Raw genomic sequence first — 15,985 nt, 5'->3', positions numbered from 1 at the left:
TATAAATCTGTCCCGAGAGCTTATTATAAATAAAAGGGGGAGTTACCAGTGTGAGACAAGTAACTAACACAGGACAGGAGAAATCATAGAATCATAGAATGGTAGAGTTGGAAGGGACCTCCTGGGTCATCTGGTCCAACCCCCTGCTCAAAGCAGGATGAACTTTGTCTTCTTGCAAACACATTTTTTGAAGCTCTTTGAACTCTGCTGTATTGCACCAATATTGCAGCACTGTCTGCTTGTAAGATGGAAGCTGAGAAGAACCTGCAGATGTGTCAGGTATAATCACACACAACTATACAGTGAGATCATGAGAGCGGCCATTACACATCACACTGGGAGTTATCTTCCAGGCAGCGTCCTTCCCATAGCCTGGAAGAGGTCATTTACATATAGTGATAAAGGATGACTTATCCACAAGAAGATATCTGATATGAGGCATACAGGCATCACTCTCCTCAGCTGTCTATAAACTGTATGCTCATATTAATAGTTTACTTAGATCAAATGTGGCGACAGATTCCCTTTAAATGTGATACCTGTCACGATTGCGGCATTTTCAATGTCCAAGGGATGCTGTGAGTTACAGCTCTGCCGCCCTATGGGATTGAGGGCTGCCTGAGCTTTCAGGATTATGAGTGATGGCTCTGCTGCTCAATCTAAGGCAAAGGTGTTTGGGTACTGATTGACGACTCTGTCATCCTATCTGGCCAGGTTTGTGGGCTCTCCTGCATCTGTTCTGAGTGATTACAGAGCTATTTAGCACTCTGATAATTGCCAGACCTTTGCCAATTGTAGCTTTGCTCAAGAGGTATGTGTGTGCTTGTCCTGTATTCTAAGTTGTATTCTGATCTCTGCTGTTGACCTAGGATTTACCTTTTTGACTTTCCGTTCGATTTACCCCTTACCCCTTTGTCTTGATCTGCATCCTTCCTGATACTTTGTCCTTGGACTGTTACTTGACTATGTTTTTGTCTTTTTCCTTTGTCTATTACGAGCCCTCTTGGTACTGACCGGACCTTTTGACCATCCTTCCTCACGGTAAGTCCAAGAGAAGTGACTAGCGTCACAATACTCAATTGTATTTGCATAATTTATATCCTGTTTTCTAACCTGACTTTTTTTTCTCATCACAGCTCCATTAATGTCACCTACTGGCTCAATGGTTAGATCAATCACTGGGTATACTGTATATTATCATTCCTCTGACTTAATTTTTCTTATTTGTATTAGTTCTTAACATCCATTTTTCTATCTTCCGTGTTTCCTATATGCACTTCTTCTTTGTTTTTACTCATCCACCCTCCTTTTTCCTATTTTTACAGACATTGCAGTTCTATTATACATATTTATCTCAATTCCTACTAAGGTTTAATTAAATGCGTCTATACATTAACTCTCTCACTTTGTATTTCTCTAACATGCCTTTCCTTACATATAGTTATAAAGGACAATAGTTTCCATGGTGACGCTTGCTTTTACTCTCATCACATATATGGCTCCTCCCTAGTACTTTCGGTTCACGTTTACTCACACCCACTATAACCACCACTGCCATCCAGCTTCACGTCACTCCCGATGCATCCACCGGAAGGGATGATGCAGTTCTAGTCTTTCCTGTCAACAGGTGCATATCATGAGTTCTGTTTACATCCAGTCTAGCATCACTTCTGGTGTGACCATAGGAGGTGACATTGCGGTTCTCCTTATAGCTGCCTAGTTTCTTTAAAGATATAGATGCCTACACTACAGTGACAGCCATCACATTACTTCTTGCGTCACTTTAGAAATTGCCATCCAGCCTATTCTACTTTATCCAGCTTAATTTTTAACTCTGTGTTGTTCTTTTCCAGTGACTGACACCTGGACCTAACTATGTCCTTTAGCTCAAGGGAAATAAATATTTTACTACACGTCAAAAAAAGTCTCTAGGATCCTCTCTACTTCTATACTATTATTATTATCTTGACTCCCACTGAAAGGTCACCATTATTATTAGTTTTCTGATTAGAAGATATAACCCCAGATACATGTTATTGAATGGTAGGCTAATTTTGCTACGTAAGTTTAATCTGCATCATCATCCTATTTTGTGGTGTATATGAGGGACCATCTGGTATGTGCTGGTCTGTGGGTTCAATATACTGTGTGGAGGGACTGTGGGGGCCATAATACTGAAGGTGGGGGCTGTGGGTGCCATTAAACTGTGTGAGGGTCATCATATTGTGTACTGGAATGTGAGGGCCATCATATTGTGTGGGGAGCTGTGGGGCATATCATACTGTGTGGCAAAATGTTAGGTGCATCATACTGTTGGTGGAAGGGCTATTGAGGGTCATCATACTTGGTGGGATGTGAGGGTCATCATACTAGGTGGGGGTTGCTGTGGGGGCCATGATACTGTGTGGATGGGCTGTGGGTCCATTTAACTGTGGGGGGCATCACACTTGGTGGAGGCTGTAGGGGCCATCATAGTGTGAGTGGAGGAGCTGTGGGACATCATACTGTAAGTGGAGAGGCTGTAGGGATATCATACTGTGGACTATGCATTTTATGAGTATCATAATGTATTAGCGGATTATGGGGTACATCATACTGCGTTGATGGCACTGTGGTGGGTGGACATTTTAATGGCATCATAATCTATGGGGGCCATGAAAGGTGTGCCTTAGTGGTTGACTACACTAAGAGAATTCAGTAGAGGCACAATAACCTTGTTCTTGCAGCATCCTTAAAAGTTAGACCATTTATGACTTCCCCTATGCACCATCAACCTGCCTACTCTGCAGAATTTTTTGGGGGAGGGCAAGGGGGGATTGAGAGAGGGACTAATTAAGGAATTTTGCCATGGGGCCTCTTGTTTTCTATGTACACCATTGGAATAATCTAATCTTACCTTTTTCATCTAAAACAACCATAATACTATCACGGTGAGTATGTCCATAAAACTGTCCAGCAATAACATCACTATAATTGCGGAAGATTGTCACCAGTTTTTCATTGAATCCATCTCTCATTGCTGTTGTCAATATAGTAAATGGAAGAAATCCAATGGGAACATGAGCAATGATGTACACCTACAAAAATATGGACACCAGTAAAGTGAAATAAATAAATAAGAAGATACATACAAAATATTTGTAATATTAGATTAAAAAGTGTTTAAATGTAACAGGTATCAAAAACTTTGACAGTCAACTGATTTGAATTTCAGCTACTTTCCTTCCAAAGCTGATACAAATGTATTATTTCTTTGTATATTTATTTTGGTTACTTATTTTTTTATATAATAATATATATTATAACAATATATAGTTATCCTATACATTTCAAGGTAACATTTTATTCAAGTAATCAGAAACAAGCAATGTTACTGTTCCTATAACTTGTAACAGCTATCAGTTTCCACAATCCATTTCCATCACTATTAACCACTAGATGGAGACTCAATCCCACACATTCATTTTAGAAACTTGACTTCCATTTATAAATTTGTAGATGCCTCAGAATGAGTGTTATTAGCCTGAACCTCATTAGCAGTGAAGTGTCTGAGAACTGCATGCAGCGGCTACTAGAAGACAATAAAAGTTTAAATGTTTTTAAAATTGTACGTTACTGCATGTAATAGCTAATAATGACAGTTTGCATAAACTTTTTGATTTTTCTACTGTTTAAAGGGAATTTATCAGGATTCATGCCAGCTTCTTAATCACTATTTTAATTTTGTGTGTGTGAGAGTAAAGCGTCAGTTTTTGACATAATCGATCTAGATAAGTTGTCTGCATGGGCAAACACTTGGCAGATGAAGTTTAAATGCAATGCACCTAGGCTGGAGTAATTATATTGCTGCATATACATTAAATGGGAGTATACTCGGGACTACAGAACAGGAGAAGGACTTGGGTATTCTGGTTACAAGTAAGAAAGCAGCAGTACTCAATGTCAGGCAGCAGCCGCAAAAGCAAACAGGATTTTAGGATGTATAAAAAGATAAATTCTGTGATTCCAATGCATTGTTACTCCTCCATGAATCATTTTTCAGGCCACATCTAAAATACGGGATCGAGTTCTGGGCATTTTAAAAAGGATATTCGAAAATTTGAATCAGTTCAAAGGTGAACAACTAGATTATTACATTGGATGGAAAGTCTCTCCTATAACGAGAGGTTAGAAAAGTTGGGTTTGTTTATCTTAGAAGATAGATGCCTCAGTTACATGTGTGCTCAGTACAAAGGACTGGCACATGATTTATTGTTTCCAAGGACCTTACAAAGGACCAAGCGACATCCATTATGTTTTGAGGAAAGGCGATTCTGGCAGCTAAATAGGAAAGGGTTCTTTACAATTAGAATAGCAAGACTATGGAATGGCCTACTGCAAGAGGTAGTGATGGCAGACTCTTTATTTGCATAAAAAAAGGCTTGATGCTTTTCACACAGCAAATGGCATTGTGGGTTATGAACACTAGAGAATATATAACTGATGAAGAAAGGTTAAACTTGATGGATCTATGTCTTTTTCAACCTACGTATAGTGGGGCAAATAAGTACTGCATTTTTCGAACTATAAGACGCAATTTTTTCCTCCAAAATTTTGGAAGAAAGTGGGGGAGGCTTCTTATAATCTGAATGTATTATATTATACTGCTGCTGTGGATGGTGTGGGTTGTGGGGGGCGTGATGGGGATAGGGGTGCCATGCATACCAGGATGAGGGGTGCCATGCATTCCAGGATCAGGGGTGCCATGCATACCAGGATCAGGGGTGTCATGCATACCAGGATGAGGGATGAAGGGTGCCATGCATACAAGGATGAGGGCTGCCATGCATACCAGGATGAGGGATGTCATGCATACCAGGATGAGGGCTGCCATGCATACCAGAATGGTGGAAAGGGGTGACACGCATAACAGGATGTGGGGGTGCCATGCATACCAGGATGAGGGGTGCCATGCATACCAGGATGAGGGGTGCCATGCATACCAGGATGGGGAAGAGGGGTGCCATGCACACCAGGATGGCGATGAGGAGTGTCATGCATACCAGGATGGGGATTGGAGTGCCATGTATACCAGGATGGGAATTGGGGTGCGATGCGTACCAGGATGAGCATGAGGGGTGTCACGCATACCAGGATGGGGATGGGTGCCAAGTATAACAGGAAGTGGGGGCCATATATACCAGGATGGAGGATATTAGTACAGAATTGGGGGACATTGCCCATATAACAGTGTCAGCAGCAAACCTCCTCCCCCATAACAGTTCATCATGACCATATTTTTTGCTTCAATTTTTTTTTCTATTCTCCTCCTATACAACCTAGGTGCGTCTTATGGTCCGGTGTGTCTTAAAATGCCCCAAAAATACGGTGTTTGATACACTGCTGATTTTGCAAGTTTTCCCACCTACAAAAAATGAAGAGGTCAGTAATTTTTATCGTAGGTACACTTCAACTGTGAGAGACAGAATCTTAAAAAATTTCAGAAAATCACATTGTTTGATTTTTAAATAATTAAATTGCATTTTATTGCAAGAATTCTGGCTCTCCCAGACATGTTAGTTTTTCTTTAAGAAGCCCTCCTACTCTGCACTCATTACCTGTATTCATTGCACCTATTTGAACTCGTTACATGTGACGCGCCCCTGGGCCTGTGTCGCGCTGCCTTGCGCACGCGGGAGCTTACCCGGAGCCGGATCTCTTGAGGGTTGTAGTCTCATGGCGGTGACCCGGTCCGTGCCCAGGGAGTCAAACTGAGCGGCGATGTAACAGCGGTAGATGTAGGACGACTACGCCACCCGTTGAATGCAGCTATGGAGCTGCCGCTGCAAGACAGTCCGCTGAGGCCGGTGGATGGATGGTGCAGCGTAGATGGTATAACCCCCAACGGGAGGGGTATGGCCTCAGGGCAGCAGATGTGGATGATGGGGGTAGCAGGAACCACTCAGAGACGGTGCGGTGTAATTCAGGGTCTTTACTGGTAACAACGATAGACCCTCCCGGAGTACTTGCTAGTGAACGGGGCCTGGTCAGTCCTTGAGCAGATGGGATCTCCCCTGGCCAGGCGGAGTTGTAGGCCTCCCAAACTGACTGTACTCTTCTGGCTACCTTGCTAGAAGCGGATATAAGTAGCCCACGTCCCTGAGTGTACCGTGTGGTGCTCACCCGTATGGCCGGTGACTCGGGGCCTTCTAATGGCTTCCGCTCCACGATGGCGGTGCTGGTCCCACGCGTGTGACCGTGCCTTCGGGTTTCTGGGCCAGAGGACCTGAAATCCCCTGCCGGTCGGCTTCTGCTGCTGGGTAAGAGTTAGTCCCCACAGCCTCGGACGCCGGGTCCGGTAAGAAAGCTTCTCAGTCAGGGCGAGCTCTGCAGCTGCCAGCCCCTGACTGGTAGTAGTATTGCTCCCACTGAGCTTCTGCTGTTTCTTCCTGTGACTGTTTCTTGTCTCTACTCTCCTTGACTGCTAACCCTGCTTCAGCCCCGGGTTTATATAGGGGAAGTTCTTCCCCTCCCAAGACTGGGCAGGAGGTGTGGCATGCACAGGATCCCTGACCAAAGGACCTCCCACCTGCTCTCAGACATAACATTACATTACTGTGGGAAACCAGACCCCTGGGGTGCCACATTCCCCCCTAGTGAAATTTAGTACTCCGGGACTAAACATATTTTAGAAAAACATAACAAGATATAACAACAATAATAGTACAATAAGAAGAAACACATAAAGGTGGTCACGGCATGTCCGTAACCGGGTGTAGTCTTTGAAGAAAAGCAAGGTGTCCATTTCACCAAAACAGGGAGACGTAACCAGGTAGGGGTCAGTCCTACCCCGAGTCCTTAACAGTCTCTAGTCCATCCTGGGTTACGCTCCAACTATGTACAAGGATTCCCGGTAAATCCACCAAGGATTCCTAAAAATAACTGTAAACACAAAATTATACACAAGCAACAATACACAGATAAACATAAATAAAACAATTTATACACTTCAAATCCTCCAGCGTGCGGGTAACTGGCCTCTAGTGGCCCTAGTGGACCTACGGAGCTGACTGTCTGGCCCTGAACTACAGGGTGTAGGAGCTGTCAAGGGTAAACTGGGCAGCTGTCTACCGGCTCTTTGTCTCACTAGGGGTACGGCAGGCTCACTATAAGCAGAGGGTTGATCCTCCTGTTCTGCTTGTGTGGAGTCTTCTGCCTCCTGGACCGGCTGTTCTTCCAGCTCTACCTGTTGCTCCGTAGGTGCTTGGGATGCTGGTTGGAGGAAGGTGAGTACGGGTACCACAACTGCACCATTGACTTGAGTCCAAGACCGAGGGAAGTCCCTGAGCACAGTACTAACCATATCTTCCCTTTCCTCTACGGGTCGATGGTCTTCTTGTTCCTCTTCAGGGTTCCTCAGTTGTTCGGGACACTTCTTCAGGTGGTCCCGGGATACAATGGCTGTGGTTTCCCCTCCGTCTTTACTGATGGTACAAACCTTCGGGTTCTCGTGGCTTGAGGGCAGTACGGTGTACGGGTCCTTCTCCCACTGGTCATCCAACTTGTGGAGCCGTCTCTTCCTCTTCAAGACCTGCTCTCCGGGTACCAGGGGAACAGCGGGAGCATACTGGTTGTAAGTTTTCTCTTGTCTTTCCCTAGCCTGACAGAGACTTCGCTCCACGCTCTCCTGTACTCTCCGGTACTGCTGCTGCCTCTCTGTGTCCCAGTCTGTTTCTGGTGAAGTGTCCTCGGGTGTCAGGACTCCCATTTCCAGGTCAACAGGTAACTTACCAGGTCTTGCCCTCATTAGGTAAGCCGGGGTACAGTTGGTGGAACCTACCGGGATGTGGTTGTATAGGTCCACCAGATCGGGCAACTTCTCAGGCCACAGACTGCGTTCTTCCAGGGGCAACGTTTTTAGAAGTTCCATTACCACCTGGTTCATTTTCTCACAAAGTCCATTAGTTTGCGGATGGTAGGGTGTCGTCCTTATCTTCCGGCAGCCATACAGATTGCAGAATTCCTGGAAGACCTCCGCTTCAAAGGCAGGTCCCTGGTCCGTCAGCACTTGGTCCGGGTACCCGTGTGGACGGCAAAAGTGCTGCTGGAAGGCTCTAGCTGCTGTTTGAGCCGTTAAGTCCTTGACGGGGACGACAACCAGAAACCGGGAGTAATGATCCACGATGGTTAACGCGTAGACGTAGCCACTTCTGCTTGGGGTCAGTTTTACATGATCCAAGGCTACCAGTTCCAACGGTTGCCGGGTGACGATGGACTGCAGGGGAGTCTTCTGGCTGGCACGGTCCTTCCTTCTCAGGTTGCACGGGCCACAGTCTCTGCACCACTTCTCGATGGTTCCCCTCATGCCTACCCAGTGGAACCGCTCGCGCAGCAGGAACTCCAGCTTCTTCCACCCGAAGTGTCCAGCTCCGTCGTGGTATGCCTCCATCACCATGGCTGCGTCTCTTCGTGGCACCACTACTTGCCAGAGTAATTCATGCGTCCGGGAGTTAACCATTCTGCGGCACAACTTCCCTTTGTAAAGGAACAGTCGACTCTTCTCTGCCCATAGTTGTTTGGCTTCCTCCGGAGCGTCTGGTTCAAGGCGAGCCTCCGGCCGAGTCAGCATCTCCTTCACCAGTCGGACGGCAGGGTCGCTGTCTTGCGTTTCCGCCCAGTTGTAGTGGGGTAAGGGGTTCAACGTAGCAGCCTGCTTACTCCTTACCCGGTGGGAATACTGGATAGTCCCATGACGGTGGAACGCAGGGAGTTCAACTTCTTCCAGTCCCTCCGGATCTTCTCCTCCGTCCGGCAGGTTGGGCATCCTGGACAGGGCGTCCGCGTTGGTATTGGAGCGTCCTGCCCGGTATTTGATTGTGAACTCGTAGTTGGACAGACGGGCCATCCACCTCTGCTCCAGGGCACCGAGTCTTGCCGTGTCCAGGTGTGTCAACGGGTTGTTATCCGTGTACACGGTGAACCGGGAAGAAGCGAGGTAATGCTTAAAGCGCTCGGTGACTGCCCATACTACGGCCAGGAACTCTAGCTTAAATGAGCTGTAATTCTCGGGGTTCCTTTCGGTGGGTCGCAGTTTTCGGCTGGCGTAGGCGATTACTCGTTCCTTCCCCTGCTGGATCTGGGACAGTACGGCTCCTAGCCCGATGTTACTGGCGTCGGTGTACAGGATAAAGGGCTGGCTATAGTCCGGGTACGCCAGGATTTCGTCCCCCGTGAGGGCCATCTTCAGCTGGCGGAAGGACTCTTCTTCCAGCTCCTCCCATCTGAAGGGCGGCTTCTGGTTCTTGGCCTTCCGGGACTGGCCTATCAGGAGGTCCTGCATAGGTGCTGCCTTTTTGGTGAAACCGGGAATAAACCTTCGGTAGTAGCCTACCAACCCGAGGAACTGCCGCACTTCTTTTACGCTGGAGGGGCTTGGCCATTCCTTAATTGCGGTGATCTTATCAGGGTCGGGAGCCACTCCGTCAGCGCTCACCACGTGTCCCAGGTACTGCACCTTTGGTTTCAGGAGGTGACACTTGGAGGGTTTCACCTTTAGGCCGTAACTTGCCAGAGCTTCGAACACTTCCGCCAGGTGTTTCAGGTGGTCCTCATACGTCTTGGAATATACGATGACATCGTCCAGGTACAACAGGACCGTCTCGAAGTTTCTGTGGCCCAGACAACACTCCATTAGTCGTTGGAAGGTTCCCGGTGCGTTGCAGAGTCCGAACGGCATGCAGGTGAACTTGCTAAGTCCCATCGGGGTGGTGAATGCGGTCTTCTCCCGGTCCGCCTCTGCTACAGGAACCTGCCAGTACCCGCTAGTGAGATCCAAGGTAGAGAAGAAGTTAGCAGATCTTAAAGCAGCCAATGACTCCTCTATCCTTGGTAAGGGGTACGCATCCTTGTGTGTGATACGATTGATTTTCCGGTAATCTACACACATCCTCATGGTGTTGTCTTTCTTTCGGACTAAGACTAGTGGAGCTGCCCAGGGGCTACAGCTATCCCTGATCACCCCAGCCTCCTTCATGTCTCTAAGCATCCCCTTGGCGTGTTGGTAGTGGGCAGGGGGTACGGGTCGATACCTCTCTTTTATAGGAGGATGGTCTCCCGTGGGGATGTGGTGTTCTACCCCCTTGACTCGCCCGAAGTCTAACGGGTGTTTACTGAACACTCTCTCGTACTCCTGAACCACCCGATAGACTCCTTGTTTCTGGTGTGCGGGAGTGGAGTCAGTACCCAGATGTAGTTGCTGACACCAGTCCTCCATGTTTTTCTTAGAGCCGTTACCTTCCTCCGGGTGAGATGGAGGCAAGGGTTCCACAGATTGTATAGAATTTTGGTTAATGGTATATAATTTGGCTAGCGTGGCATACCGGGGCAGGTACACTTCCCTCTCCCCGATATTTATTATGCGAACGGGCACCCTCCCATGGCGTACATCAACCACCCCCCGTGCTGTCAAAATGGTGGGCCTACTGTCCGAGTAAACTGGTTCTACCATTGCCTGGTAATCTCTACCTCTCAGACCAATAGCTGCCCGGCACCAAATCATCATTTCACTTTTTGGGGGCATGGCAATAGGAAAAGGGTCACACATTCTTACGCTACCAATCTCACCGCCGGAGAGTTCCACCTGTTGCCGTCGCATCAGTGCCCGGATCTCTTTCTGGAGCACCCGCTGCTCGCCGGAGCTGGCGTTCTTGGCAACCTGCTGTAAAAGGAAAATCACCTCTGCAAGACAATTTTCAATTACATTAGTTCCTAGAGTTATTTTTGGGTGACTCTCATGTTTGTCAATATCTACAATGATCAGTCCCTGTGCTGCCAGTTCGACTCTACCGATTTTGATGGTCACCTCTTTAAATCCGATCTGCGGCACGGGCTGGCCATTGCTGGCGATGATACTCAAGTCGTCGTCAGGGTAGCGGGTAATATCCGAGTCATTCCAGTACTGCTTGAAGAGCACGTACGGGATGGTGGTGACCTGTGACCCGGTGTCCAGTAGGGCACTCATGGGAATGCCATCCAGTACCACAGGCAAGACTGGACGTCCTCCCACATATCTGTCGCGCCAGTTCGATGGGCCTGGTGATCTTTTTCCTGGGGGTTGGCCCTCTACCCCAGGTTGTGCCCGTTTAAAGAACAGTACCTTGCCATATGTCCAGGTTGATTGCAGCGGCGGCAGATGGGTCGTCCGTCCTCGCTGTATCGGACACTGGGTCTTCCTCTGGCCGGTGGGGTCCTCCTTGGTCGACGCCACGGGATGTCCTCCGGTCCGGATGCCAGCTGGATCTTCCTTGGGGTGGAAGCCTGTAAAGACTGCACAGTTCGGGTTAGCGCAGCAACGCTCTTAGCTAGCTCTTGGACCTGATGGTGTAGGTCTGGAGCCGGGTCATTGTCCAAAGCCTGCGCATCAGCTCCCACAGGCCCTGCCGACAAGGGCGCCGCCTCCTGGTGGTAAGTGATAGCAGGGCGCTTGTGGGTCACAACGCCACCCGGTGCCGGTTCTCGGAGCACCCGGATGGCTCTGTCCTTGAACTGTGCAAAGCCCAGATGGGGATCCTGTAAGGCCATTGCCCGCAACTGGGTTCGGTGGGTATTACAATACAGTCCCTCTATAAACTGTTCGGTCAACAGCCTGTCCTCATTTCCCACTCCATCAGGGTCGGTCTGCTTAATGGCCCTCAGGGCCTCTTGTAGGTTTAGTGCATAGTCCCTTATACTCTCATGCGCTCGCTGCTTGCACCCGTAGAATCTAAGCTTAATCTCGGCTGAGGTGCGGGTATCAAAGGTGTCCTTCAGCCGGGTTAGTATCCCTGCGACAGTCTTCCTCCCAGGTGGCCAGGATTTTACTTCCCTTTTGGCTGCCCCGGTTAGTTGGGCCACCAGGATGCTCACTTTTTGCTCTTCTGTGAGGGGGTACACCTGGAAGAGGCTATCCAGCTTTTCTCTAAAGTCATGCAGGTTATGTGACTCCCCTGAGTACTGGGGTAGCCAAGCTGCTCCCGGGATATAGGGCATGGTGAAGGGCATAACTGCAGCAGCGGTAGCGCTGGCGGGGGTTGAGGCAGTGAAGCTCTCCTCCGTATCCGACATCTTCCTCCCCCTAGTGGACCGTGGCCTACCTTGCGATGATCCTGTTCCGTAGGCCGCGGCTCCGCAGTGGATCGTCAGGGTTGAGGACCTTCCGTCGCGCTCCTGTGACGTCGGCGTCTGCTGGGCTCCTTCCAGGACCTTACGCAACGTCCGGACGTGAGGCGGGGCTTCAGTTCTCGCGCGCTTTCGGAGTCCACGCCCCTCTTCTTCCCGCGCGGCATCCTCAAGATGGCGTCCAATGGCGGGAAAACTCCACGGATGGCGGGAAGAAGGCAGAAGATGGCGCCGGATGGCGGGAAACTTCACCGATGGCGGGAAGAAGGCTGAAGATGGCGCCGGATGGCGGGAATCTTCACCACAGGTAAGTTTGAAAAGTCTCTTTTTCAGGCACGCAGTACCCGGTGGTTGCGGGCACGAAATCCTGCCGACTACGCCAAAGTTGACGCGCCCCTGGGCCTGTGTCGCGCTGCCTTGCGCACGCGGGAGCTTACCCGGAGCCGGATCTCTTGAGGGTTGTAGTCTCGTGGCGGTGACCCGGTCCGTGCCCAGGGAGTCAAACTGAGCGGCGATGTAACAGCGGTAGATGTAGGACGACTACGCCACCCGTTGAATGCAGCTATGGAGCTGCCGCTGCAAGACAGTCCGCTGAGGCCGGTGGATGGATGGTGCAGCGTAGATGGTATAACCCCCAACGGGAGGGGTATGGCCTCAGGGCAGCAGATGTGGATGATGGGGGTAGCAGGAACCACTCAGAGACGGTGCGGTGTAATTCAGGGTCTTTACTGGTAACAACGATAGACCCTCCCGGAGTACTTGCTAGTGAACGGGGCCTGGTCAGTCCTTGAGCAGATGGGATCTCCCCTGGCCAGGCGGAGTTGTAGGCCTCCCAAACTGACTGTACTCTTCTGGCTACCTTGCTAGAAGCGGATATAAGTAGCCCACGTCCCTGAGTGTACCGTGTGGTGCTCACCCGTATGGCCGGTGACTCGGGGCCTTCTAATGGCTTCCGCTCCACGATGGCGGTGCTGGTCCCACGCGTGTGACCGTGCCTTCGGGTTTCTGGGCCAGAGGACCTGAAATCCCCTGCCGGTCGGCTTCTGCTGCTGGGTAAGAGTTAGTCCCCACAGCCTCGGACGCCGGGTCCGGTAAGAAAGCTTCTCAGTCAGGGCGAGCTCTGCAGCTGCCAGCCCCTGACTGGTAGTAGTATTGCTCCCACTGAGCTTCTGCTGTTTCTTCCTGTGACTGTTTCTTGTCTCTACTCTCCTTGACTGCTAACCCTGCTTCAGCCCCGGGTTTATATAGGGGAAGTTCTTCCCCTCCCAAGACTGGGCAGGAGGTGTGGCATGCACAGGATCCCTGACCAAAGGACCTCCCACCTGCTCTCAGACATAACATTACATTACTGTGGGAAACCAGACCCCTGGGGTGCCACACATGTATAAAAGACACCTGTCCACACACTCATTCAATCGCACTCCAACCTCTCCACCATGTCCAAGACGAAAGAGCTGTCTAAGGACACCAGGGACAAAATTGTAGACCTGCACATGGCTGGGAAGAGCCTTAAGGGTTGTCTTAGACAATTATGTTGATAACCTATTCTTAGGACAGGAAAATCAATTTCAGATCACAGGAGTGAATGTGATCCAAGTTGCAGTACCCATAAATGTCCCCCCACACAATGTACAGAACAGTAGTGTTCTGGCTCTGTACATTGTGTACTTCAGTCGGCCATGGCTCCAGGTATTAGCAGATTGGTGATGGTGCTGAATGTCGGACACTCACCAATCTGATAGTGATGACCTATCCTAACAATTGGTCATCAATATCATACTCCAGGAAAACCTCTTTAAAGAGGGCCATTCACAAAATGTTTAATGTTGAACTGGACACATGATTTAATAGTGGCTGCAGATGATGTAATAGGGGCTGCAAAGCTGAATAAAACTTATTTTTTATTTTTTTTATTTCACCTCCCCGTTGCAGAGATATCAGCAAATCAAAGTATTTGGCACCTAATGAATTAACTTTTGTTAAGTCTAAGTGGGTGTTATGTGATAGTTTTCACAGAGGGTATGTACTTCTTTCCCCTGTATGATGCTGAGCAATCATAAGCAAGCAGCAACAGAGCAAAAAAGAACATGCTCCACAATAGCATAGAGTAAGTTTCTCAGTATATGAGATATAATGATAGTCTGATTTCCTGGTCTACAAGAAGACCTATAAGGTTGAAACGCGTAGTCTGTTCCTAGACAGCTGTGTCCTCTATACTGCCATAGAGTACCCACTGTATGTACATACCTGGTCCAAAAAGGAATGATGTTCTTTAAGGATTGTTGAAGAATAAAAAGATGTTAAGAAAAATGCCAAAATAAGGATTCCTCAGCTGGACTTTATTTGTTTTGGTTCCAAGCGATTGCAGACCTCCCTCATTTCCATGCGGATCCCTGGCAGATGATCGGACCAAGGAGAAACTACGATCTGGAAAAGCTGGCTACTATTGACTTATTGAATTATTACAGGATGGGGCACAGGAAAAGGGACATTATTACAGGATTATGTTGGTATGGGTGCCAGAATAATGAACATACATTATTAGCTTATGGTGGCAAGTGGAGGATATAATTACTGTAGAAAGCAAATTGAGTGATATTATTACTGTATGAGGTCCAGAATGGGGACATTAATAATATTCCCCATTGTGGCCGATCATTACTAAATTTTAATTTATGGAGTCACAATATGGGATGTTCCAACTATATCAAGACATAAAATGTGGATGCTATTACTGTATGGGGGCTGAAATGGTGTATGTTACTACTGTATTGCTTCTACTGGGCAGGGGGCATTATTGTTGTATTTGAGCATAAAGACAGACATTATTACTGTATCGGTACATAAAGAGCAATTTTTCTATTTAACGGGTGTCACAAAAGAGGACATATGCATTAATATTTTATGGGGGCCACAGAGAGGGCCATTTCTACCCTAAGGAGATCATATAGGGAGACATCACTACTGTAGTATATTTTACTTTTGGGGATACTTAATCGTGGGGGGAACAAAAGAGAGGTACTGTTACTGTGCAGGGGCACAAGGGTGGTACCATTGCACACACTGCTTTATCTGGTGCAGTGTTGAAGTAGAATTTGAAGTGTGGAAGGTGCTGTAGAAGTGATCAGTCATAAATGTCTGTGTGTTGCTTTCTGCAGAGGTCCTGACTGGAAGAAGTCATAGCAGTCTGTGCCGGACTAAGAAGAAAAGCAGGATGGTGGCTACACTCAAGACACTCTGTGGTCATTGTGTCATGGTATATATTTTTTTATTTGTTCAGTAACAATATGGTCATAGCTCCCAACCGTCCCTTATTCGGCGTCATTATCCAATTTGAGGGTTCAGTCCTGCATCCCATCACAGCACAGCTGTTCTCCCGGCATGTGCCGGGGCCCAGAAGAAGCGAGGGGCAAATTCGCTGTCGGGGACCACGGCACGCTATGGGCCCGGTGAATCGGGAGAGCCCCGTGTCGACGCCCGCGAGTAGGCCTGTCACGGTCTCCACACTTTCCTTGTCTGCTAGGTTACTATTGTGTGGAGGCTGTCAGTCTGTTTTGGGTTTGCTGGGTTGTTTCTGCAATCATCTGTGTTCACTTCCCTTGATTAGTCTTCTACTTAAGCATGCTAGCTCCTTCACCCAGTGTCAATTGTACACTTGGTATTACCTGTGTAGGACTGATCTCTCTGTGCTCTGTGCCTGACCCAGCCTGACTATTTTCCCTTACCTGGATTTTGACCATTTGCTTGTTATCTGACTACTCTTTTGTCTGCTCCCTTTGTACTGTGCCATCTAACTGGACATGACTTTGGATTGTTTGACCTCCCTATTTTTATCTAGTAAGTAGCTCTA

The 15,985-nt window shown here is 48.2% G+C and overlaps 1 protein-coding gene across 1 annotated transcript in view; it reads right to left on the bottom strand.

The window, feature by feature from the left end:
* The window catches only part of SMPDL3A (sphingomyelin phosphodiesterase acid like 3A), a 68,298-nt gene that overhangs the window by 6,951 nt on the left and 45,362 nt on the right, over positions 1–15,985 (bottom strand). The window contains exon 6 of the mRNA XM_073675953.1: positions 2,897–3,077. Within this exon, the coding sequence (XP_073532054.1) occupies positions 2,897–3,077 (181 nt within the window). The remainder of the gene's footprint in view (positions 1–2,896; positions 3,078–15,985) is intronic.

This window comes from Phyllobates terribilis, unplaced genomic scaffold (assembly GCF_046119375.1).
Source record: "Phyllobates terribilis strain yellow unplaced genomic scaffold, ASM4611937v1 Scaffold_3__8_contigs__length_932513732, whole genome shotgun sequence".
Lineage (NCBI taxonomy): Eukaryota > Metazoa > Chordata > Amphibia > Anura > Dendrobatidae > Phyllobates > Phyllobates terribilis.
The sequence above is the reverse complement of the archived record's forward strand: the minus strand, read 5'-3'. Positions and strand labels throughout refer to the sequence as shown.